The sequence below is a fragment of the Brachyhypopomus gauderio genome, unplaced genomic scaffold (assembly GCF_052324685.1).
Source record: "Brachyhypopomus gauderio isolate BG-103 unplaced genomic scaffold, BGAUD_0.2 sc57, whole genome shotgun sequence".
NCBI classification, from domain to species: domain Eukaryota; kingdom Metazoa; phylum Chordata; class Actinopteri; order Gymnotiformes; family Hypopomidae; genus Brachyhypopomus; species Brachyhypopomus gauderio.
This window is the reverse complement of record NW_027506880.1, coordinates 1,939,563-1,949,208: the sequence shown is the minus strand read 5'-3', so window position 1 is coordinate 1,949,208 and position 9,646 is coordinate 1,939,563. Positions and strand designations below refer to the sequence as shown.

Sequence of the window (9,646 nt, the reverse complement as noted above, 5' to 3'; positions counted from 1 at the left end):
TTTTATTAGTATCGCAGATGAACAAGTTCAGACGCACTGTATATCTAAACTGGTTTAGATCATATATACATGTTAGCATTATTTCATTAGGGAACATTGGCAGGCCAGATAACCGGGGTGTCCATTCATGATTATACTTTTGTTTTTCAGGCCTGTTGTTGACTTTATTATGTTTTCTACGTCATTTCCGACGTTGCCTAAACAACTCTGCCTACATCAGCGTGGTGTGGTATCACTTCCAGGGATATATATGCGTGATTATTCCAACAAACAAATAACATATTGCATTAAATTCAACATTTTAAATGAGTCACACACCCCTTCCAGGCATGAAACTGATAAAAATGCTAACTTAATGCTAAGTTAGTTTTTTAATTCAAGTTAAATTGATGTTTTCAGTTGACCAGATTTGAGTATCTGAGGTAGAATAAGTTCAGAGCTTCGAGAGGAAGTACATATTTTTGTGCAATACAGAACTATCTAGAAGTGCTACTGAGGAAACACTTGGAGCTGTCGTCCACACCCCACATGTATGGCTTAATTAACATAACTCACTAGTGATCCTGTTTCCAACATGAATCCCACCACCACCACCACACACGCATTTTTTAAACTACAACTCAATTGATAATTTAAAAATGTAATTATCAATTTAGACTGGAGCATGTGCAGGTCCCCGACTATCTGACAGAAGGCCATGTGCCCGACCTACCCATGAGATTAAAGCCGAGATGTTCCATGTGTGTCATAGCTTACATGATCTCGTCAGTGCTGCCGATGTTGGCATGGCCGGTTACCTTGGTAAACCTCAAAACCGTACCAAGCAACACCTTATCAACTGGACCTTCACACTGTTCACGGTCACATGTCTGAAATAATTGCTTAACACTCTCCAGTGCTGCAAAGATGCCTATTTGTATCAGACATTTACAACTGGAAAGGGTGGAGGACTCCAATCACTAACACTGCCCTAGGCATCTAGCACACTATTAATAAAGGTCAGAAATGCAAGATGTAAAGTGTGATTTTTTCAGTGGAATGAAAAGGCACACACACACACACACACACATCTTTTTGAACAAAGAAGTCCAGTAATTTTATTGTTATGGGCATAAATGGAGTAGTGGGTTCTCCACTTCAACATTGATAAATAAAACACTGACAAAACAGGTTCGATGTTTATGGGTGCGCTGTGAAAGAAAGAACCAGATGATAATTTCAGACACATTTACATTTTTGTCCTATATAGTCCATAATCGATAGATCGACTTTCTTTTTGATGGTTTCTTAATGTTTACAAGAGGCTTGGCGGTGCTGGGTGCACAGGCCTCAGGAGTAGGACGACGTCTTGCTGCCAACATCGTCTTCTTGTGTTCCCATACTCTGAAGCAGCAGGAGGAGACAGACACCATTTGTTATTGGAGCCGAAGTTAATACTCCTGAATTTGCCCACTGGATGCCACCACAAAACCATGTTCGCTGTAAGAATATAGTACTTCCCCGAAAAGAGATTATACCTTTTTGGAGAAAGTGTGTGTATGTGTGTGTGTGTTTCACAATGATGGAAATCATTCTTTTTGATAGGTCGTGACAGGAATCCTTTGTACCTTTTGCACAAACTGGGGATTGACAGTAATCTCCTGATCCATGGCCTTTAGTTTCTCATCTAATTCTATACACTTCAGCATCTGTGAGAAAGAATCACAAAGGGAAAGATTATACAGACCAGCGGAACCTGAGCCTTAACATGGCAGCAAGGGAGATCAAAATCCCCTACACACAGAAAGGAGGCCTAATAACTTGTGAGAATCTTGCTATGGTTGTGCCTAACTGCTTCTGAAGAACACTGAAACCAAACACTAACGGTACATGCAGTAAGTATTAAGTGGAACCGGCTGACTGTGTTTTAAGATCTTCTCAAAGGTCTTCTTCCACTCTTCGAAAGCTCGTTTTTGTTAATAGGTGTTGGTATTACTGCTTTATTTCACCAAGTTTGTCAGGCAAATCCACCTTAGCGATCAGTTTCCGCCTGCACGTTCAATTTTAATCTAGACTAACCAGCATCCTCTGATTCACTGATAATGAGACTGATGCACCCCAGTGGTGGGTGGTGAAGCTAAAAATGATTAAAAAAATATATAGTCATGTGTCATGTGGTTAAAGCCACAGTCAGAGTGTCTGAAAGAACAGTTTGCCAGACTGAATCTCACAGTGCAAGAAGCTCACAGACAATGAATCTTCTAATTGCCCTCTGTCACAAGTCGATTCTCTTTAGAACCTGTATTTGCACATATGAAACCATCGTTCTGATTCCAGATACAAGCATCAGTGATCAAGCTGTGCTAGCCTAGCGTAGCCATACATTAGTTTACGTCCTCTTTAGACTGGCAGTAGATTAGTAAAAGCTTTGCAGTGTCATTACAAACCTCTTGGTCAATTTTGTGAAGCATTGCGGGGTTGTTGTATTTTTCTGGGTTGTCATGGAAACAGACCATGCCATCTTTCTGGTTGATACTGGCATAAATCTCTCCATCTTCAATCTGTGGGGAGGGATTTCGTTCACAAAACCAAAAACAAAAGATAAAAAATTTAAAACCCTGCCATTGCTTTTTGGCAGGGGTTTATTCTTTTAAAATCTGCGTATGACTGGGAAACCATGAACTAGTCTGTGAAAAGCAGATGATTACAGGATGTTGTAGTTTGTGGTGACCACTGACTTACCATATGCAGGATGTATTTCTCAGCTTCCTGAGGGCCCGACAGCTGCACTCGGCTAGCCATGTCTTGCAAGGACAACGTCAGGAAGGTCTGCGGAACAGGGGCAAACTATTACTTACACCATAAAACCGACTCTGATTAGAACATCATCGAACCATCATCATGATGGGGATGGGTGGCGGCGCGTGGCGCTCGGCGGGGAGGCCCTCTGCGGGGAGGCGCTCGTGGAAGACCTTGGTTAGCCGCTGGATGTTCTTCTTGTAGAGTGAGGAGAGGCACTGCTTCACTAGGCCTGTGTTGCTGTCACGCGCAAACGCCTCGCTGTGCTTGCTGACCACACCGCGCAGCTCGGCAGCGTTGTTCGTGCTGTACACCTGCGCCAGCTCGTGGTAAGAGTTACTGAGGGGCTGCGTGGACACAAGGACGGAGATGCACAGGCATTACATGCTTGTTACTAAAGATGCCTCTGGACAGGAAGTGAGGCATGAGAAATGACATGCACAATAAAGTAATGCAGCAACTGTTGCATTATGGGTAGTGGTGGTAATATTAGCATTATTAAAAGCCCCACATCGTCAAGACATTCTGCGTTCCACAGAAAAGGAATCTGCTTGTGCTCCAGCTTGTTTCCTCACCTTTATGAACCTGCCCACGATTTGTGACGTGTATTTAGGGAGCTGCTGAACCTTGCCGTGGAGGATCAGGGAGACCAGAATGTATTTCTTATAAGCCTCTAGCATGATGTGACTGACTGCCATAGCTGGAGTGGTTATTGCCTGCAGGGCAATGAAGACAGAGCTGTTAGTGCTGCAAAATATTAGAAAAAAAAAACAACAACAACCAAAAAAACCACACAGTGGATGTAATAAGTTTTGTAAGTTTCTAGATAAGACAGGAGACCTGCTCGAAAAAATAGAGTGCCCGTTCAAAGTTCTTCAGACCCGTGTAGATCATGCCGCCGTAATAGTAGTAGCAGAGGAAGTGCTTGGCGTCGTAGGCGCCGTTCTCCTTGCAGATGTCCATCATGTCCAGCTCCAGGAATGGCACCGCAGGCTTGAAGCACTTCGCCAACAGACACAGCTGCCCAGAGCACAGTTCTCACGGTTATTCCTCCTGGCATGTCATATTACGGTGCTTAAATCATATTTACATACTAGTGACTATTAGTTTTAGGTTCGCTTTAGAGCTCTCAGGCTGGTAAGGAAATGGGAATTAAGGTGGATTTATTTGGAGCTGCTACATTTGATTTTAATTAAGCTCTTGCAGAATTATTGCATCTCTTGCCATTTCAGAAAGAACAAAAACAAAAAAAAAAGACAAAAGAATCTTCCCAAGTTGGATGTTTTTTATTAGTGCTGTCAATTCCAGGTGCCGCGATTAAAAGTCCTCACCAGAATTTTGCTCAAGCTTGCTAGATTTTCTAATTAGCAATCCAGGTAAAATTAGTGGAATCAACACAATCCAGGAAGCCTGAACAAAATCCTGGTGAGGACATTTAATTCGCGGCACATGGAATTGACAGCACTATTTTTTATCAATCATTTTAATAATCTTTAAAAGAATGTTAGTTACTTTGATAATAATGTATAATTACTATTGCAGCTCTTCTATTTGAAAAGTGCATCTTTCTAAATTGCGACTTCAGTCTGAAATTCACTAATCGTTGAGCCTTAAACGTGACAAATAACTACACAATCATGCATGTTTGGGGAAAGTCTCACCCTGAATGGATCCCCTGCGAGAACACAGCTAAAGCGTTCCTTGACCTACCTGACACAGGTCTGCGTGAACGGAGGTAAGCTGGTTTGTGTTGATCTGCATTTTGTCTATTGCCTGTTTGAGTATACTGATGCCTCGCAAGGGCTGTAAGAGCAAAGGAAATACATGGACATTAGACAGACATACTGTGTTCTGTTATTATAATGCTTCTCTCCCAATCCATTTGTACATTATGTGCCTGCACTGGCAGTAATAAGCATGTAATAAATATGTAATAAACATCCACCAGAAAAGGATGAACATGCACATTTTGAATGGATGCATTACTGTCAACATTCTGCAAAGGGGCTAGGCAAGCTATTCTGCTAAAGGCCGGTGAGAACACACCAACCAATCATGACACCAGATATAAAAGCATAACTACTTTTATTCTAAAATATTACATTTTTACACACGTGAATAAATTAATGAACGATTAAATGCTGAAAAGGAACAAGGTTATTGTCAGAATGGAAAAACCTGCTGGCCTGTTCTAGGTAATGTAACTATGACATGCTGACAGGCTCCATCAGGTTGCTAATTAAATTCAGCAGTGCTCCGGCGAAAACCTCCTCACCTGTTTCCGTTCTACAAGGGCATTGGTCAACTGATGGCAGAGGCCAGCAACTGAAAAGAAACCAAGAGATCAGCGGCTTTGAGCCTTCTGGGTATTCACAGTGGGCTCTATACAGGGCACACGGTCGCCTGCAAGATATGCACGATTATTTTGTTATGTAGAAGGGTGCAATCTAAATTTACCTAACTAAATCCCCAACACCATCAATCAAGAGGACATGTGAAAGGTAGCAATTACAAGGGCAGGGGCACATTTACTAATAATCTCATTTAGTTCCTCAGTCAGTACAGAAACCAGTGTGGAACTGGGTGCTTTCAGAGTGCGAGAGTTAGGCAAAATTTACAGAAACTGCAGGAACTAAAGTCTGTAAACTCACAAGTGTCTGTTGCGTAGCGAATGTGCTCTCCGTTGCAAGTGCTTATGAAGAGCTGGACTTGGGAAAACAACGTCTCAAAGTCAGGGATGTTTGGCATGGAGAACTTCACAAACCTACCGCAAAACACAGATTGAAGGAATCAGTCTTAGAAGTGATACAGGGCAGCGATTTCTCAAAACCCAGGTTAGAATTTAGTTGTGTTCCAACATACCTGCTTCAGTTCAGCAGATATAGTACAACAGTATAGTACAAATGAACAGTCATTAATTATTTGTAAAAGTTAAAATTGGTCTTACGTGCAGGCTACGTAATAAATGACCATAACTTCTACATTGACTTTGAATCTGATCATTTGATCTATAATCATTTGTGTGCAGCATGTTTATAGTAAACACCAAAGGTTGGCTGGTGTGAGACTCAAGACAGTGACTTACAGCACGGCTAACACGCCAAGCGAGTGGTCTTGGATATCCAGTGCCCCTAAGACAGTGTCCAGGTGGGAGAGGTTCTTAGCCAACAGCTCCCCACTCTTGTTGATCAGCTCACATAGCTGAGTCATCTGACCTGCGATGTCACACCACAACACAGACAACTGACTACTCAAAAGTGTTTACTTCGGAAACAAGAGCATTTCTCAAAGACGCAACCCTGTGTGTCACAAACATATCACATTGCATTCAGGAATGACGCTTTAATCTAAAGTTGAGGAAACTCGGTAATGAACTTAAATTGCTATGGCCTGAATAATGTTTGCCATGGTGCCAGAGTTCACGAACGTGGAGCCGGGTTTTTGTTTTGACTGTTCAATGGCAGCACTCATGGGCATGTGCACATACTTAAGTCCCCGCTCACTACAAACCTCAGCCAACACTGCTGCTGGGAGGTCTAATGAGAAACTTTCAGAAGGGCACATCAGTATCCTTCAGTCCAGATGTGTGTAATCATATACTTTGGCCAGCTAGTGAAGGCTAATCTTTCTTCTTGCTTTGGACCTGAACTGGCTGGCCAGTAATCTTAGCTGGACAGCGGGTCAGGTTAGCTATCGCAAGCCATGTTGTGAGGCAAGAGGTGAATTTGTGATCGGAGAGCTTAACTGAAGCTCGGCACCAAATCAAGCCGATTCACAGATAGCAAGCTTAGCTAAGTAGCCGAGTTAGCCGTCAACAGACCTGTTCCTAGGCAGCTTGTTTTAACCTAAGCTAGTCAGTTAGGTAGCCAGCTAGCCAGCTTGCTAACCGCGACTGTTTCGATATCATGAGCTGTGTCCGTACCTTGAGCAGATAGTTGCCGCACATTGTTCACGAATTGCTCCAGTGCCGAAGCCATGATTCTGCAAGTTTGTGAAGAGGCTTCTCTCGTTTGTTTTCATTCAAATATCTACTAGCTAAACTGAGGAGGTGGGCCAGAGAGGGTTTGGGGCCTCGGCCGCCACCAACAGCTACCGAATAATCGCGAGATTTTGCCGTGACATCCGTTCCCGAGATTTTTGGGTTGATTTTAAGGGGGCATTTTCTGTAACGTCGTATGTCATATTTTCTGACATCTATAAATTGCGTCTAGATCACATTGGTGTAAGTATGTTTGACTCTTTCGGCATTAAATATAAATTGTACGATTTAGGGGTCAAAGATTAAATGTATGTGTAGCTTTATGAATACGTGTTCGATAGTTTCAACGCTGCAATTATAAAAATATATTGCTCCTGAAGTTAAATAATTATTGTATGTAATTATTGTATTTTACATTATTCATTATAGCACTCCGACTCCTTTAAATCTTACAGGATTGTTTTCTTCATCAAACACTTCCGGGATAGAAAGTGCACCGCAACAAAGATGTTTACCTCTTGAAGATAGCCTACAAGCTACATTATAAGTTGGGTGATGGTGCATAAATACAGTATAAATACTGCTATTTGCTGCGGCAAAGAAAAAAATAACACGTCTAATAAATTTGCTATTTGATTTATACCTTGTGTGTAAAATACCACCAGAGTTGGACTTTTAATTTGCATTTTTAAACTAACGTATGACAAAAAAAAAAAAAAGTGTGTGTTCCACATTTTCCATATTATCCTTTAACATCTGCAAATAATGAAAAAAACAGAGAACCAGAACACTGCCTGTACATTCAAAAGATTGTCTGTGTTGTTGATCTTTTTTCTTTATGATTGTTTATGGTCCACAGATTAGCACATGCTACTCCTCTCTGACACCGCATCCTTTTGAAATTAAACTGGCCTCTTTTGGACAATAAGCCAGAATGTAATGACAAAAGAGAGTCTAAGCAAAAATATGTTTTTGTTCCTAACCAGGAATTTGTTGGGTAATGGTGTCTAATGTGTTTCATGAATTTAAACTGGCATCATATGTTTGGGCTCAAACAGCAAAAAGGAAGAGGAAGGAGGGTACTCCTCCTTGTACTAATAATATGTACATACTGTATATTCACACAGAGTTACATGCAAAGCTTCCTTGGCTAGATAACACAATAAATGATGGTTTGCTTCTAGGATACATATGACCTGTATATTTGCTAATGACTGCGGAACTACTTATCTATCAGCAGAATAGCAACTGTCTGCCTGACTGAGGGAAGAGAAGAACCCAATGGAGATGATAGAAAGTGAGCACTGTGTAATTCTCACCACCATTTGCTATACAGCACCCAACAGCTGATGGTTGTTGTGGTATATTGTTGTGGTATACAACAGCACTGGGTCTTATCTCCAATGGCACCATTGTGGCAAACCAGGGAAAAAGCCGGTGGACATCAGTGGACTTCAGGTAGCAAAAGGGAAAACGCCATACTGTAGTGAGGGATCAGTTCCTCAAAATTTCTTGGAAAAACACATTTCCGGGGACCTAATGTCTACAAAGCATTCAGATAAAACAATAGCTATTTCCTCAGATGGCTAAAGAGGTTTAGTATGGACCTACGTATGTTCCGACGCACACCGAAAACCGGTTTACGACGCGATGTAGGAATGGATCAATGTCTTAAGTCGAGGACCCCCTGTATAGCAACTTTTCATTTGGGTATCAGTACCGTGACAGCATTGGTGAAAATGCTGTAAAAAAACTGTAACCATGGGTGCAGATGGAAATTCCAAAGTGAGGGGGACCAAGCTGTATAATATATATATATATATATATATATATATATATATATATATATATATATATATATATATATATATGCTTGTAGATGCTAGATTTTGGATGGGGTCAATATAAATCTGGAGGGGACATGTCCCCCCCCGTCCCCAGTGCCATCTGCTCCCCTGACTGTAACTTTCTCTTGCATCCAAGTTCCAACTTGTGCTAGGTTGTGTTAAAATTATTAATCTCTTAAATTTGTAAAAAATTGGTGATACCCAAAATAAAAGTTGCTATACAGGGGGTCCTCGACAAGACGTTGATCCATTACTACATCGCGTCATAAAACAATTTTCGGTGTACATCGGAACATACGTACATACTGTACGTAAATAAGATACTGTAAGCACTTTTCCTATCCTCTCACCTATTCTAACACAGTAATTATCAAAAAACACATATAAAATACATTTAATAATTAAATGAAACAGAAATAATAAACTAATAAAATAAAATAAAATTCCTTACCTTTATTCCTATGGTTGGCTTGCACACTGGAAGGGGCGTTGCAAGGGAGGGAGAGACAGGCATATTGTGAGTAGGGTGACCACCTGTCCCGCTTTACATTGCACTGTACAGCAATTTTACCCTTTGTCCCACATCATGCAAATTGAGCATTCTATCCCGCTTTTTCATTCCACCTTAACTTACCACCTATCCACCTAAAAAGACCGTGGATAGGTTTACGCTTGACTTTTGTCCAATAGTTCAGTCAACAGCAATAAAAGCGGTAGTTGATAGGCTGAGACATATGTCAATCAAGCTGTTGACATGCGCACAAATGCCTCCTCAACATTGTTAACACACTTAAATTATAGAGCGCGCTGTTGGGTCAGGATAGACAGCCATGGCTAGTGTGGCCCCGAAAAAGAGAAGATGTGTTTTCAGTAGCAGATGGACAACAACATACCCTTGGTTAAGACCGGTGGATGGTGAAGCAGAGACAGCTTTTTGCATTTTATGTAAAAGCAGTTTTTGTTGGGCATGGCGGAGAATATGATGTGAAGCGGCATGGTGCATGTGAGTCTCACAGAAAAATAGCACAACAAGAAACATGCA

At 41.3% G+C, this 9,646-nt stretch overlaps 1 protein-coding gene and 1 long non-coding RNA gene across 3 annotated transcripts; one reads left to right on the top strand and one right to left on the bottom strand.

The window, feature by feature from the left end:
* Positions 1-1,067: 1,067 nt before the first annotated feature.
* cops3 (COP9 signalosome subunit 3) lies at positions 1,068-8,187 on the bottom strand. 2 transcript variants are annotated; one of them, XM_076987971.1, is made up of 12 exons: positions 8,077-8,187; positions 5,864-5,993; positions 5,430-5,542; positions 5,054-5,103; positions 4,489-4,581; positions 3,619-3,798; positions 3,354-3,494; positions 2,952-3,125; positions 2,722-2,808; positions 2,427-2,540; positions 1,608-1,688; positions 1,068-1,383 (listed from the first exon to the last, which is right to left on the bottom strand). In XM_076987971.1, exons 1-12 carry the CDS (start codon positions 8,168-8,170, stop codon positions 1,330-1,332), a joined length of 1,311 nt encoding a protein of 436 aa, XP_076844086.1. In that variant the 5' UTR covers positions 8,171-8,187; the 3' UTR covers positions 1,068-1,329. The 2 variants fall into 2 exon arrangements, with proteins under 2 accessions (XP_076844086.1, XP_076844087.1); XM_076987972.1 differs by lacking the exon at positions 8,077-8,187 and adding an exon at positions 6,701-6,880.
* LOC143488967 (uncharacterized) lies at positions 6,847-8,095 on the top strand. Its single transcript, XR_013124599.1, has 3 exons — positions 6,847-7,000; positions 7,213-7,304; positions 7,617-8,095. It is a non-coding gene; the product is annotated as an uncharacterized LOC143488967 (long non-coding RNA).
* Positions 8,188-9,646: the final 1,459 nt, after the last annotated feature.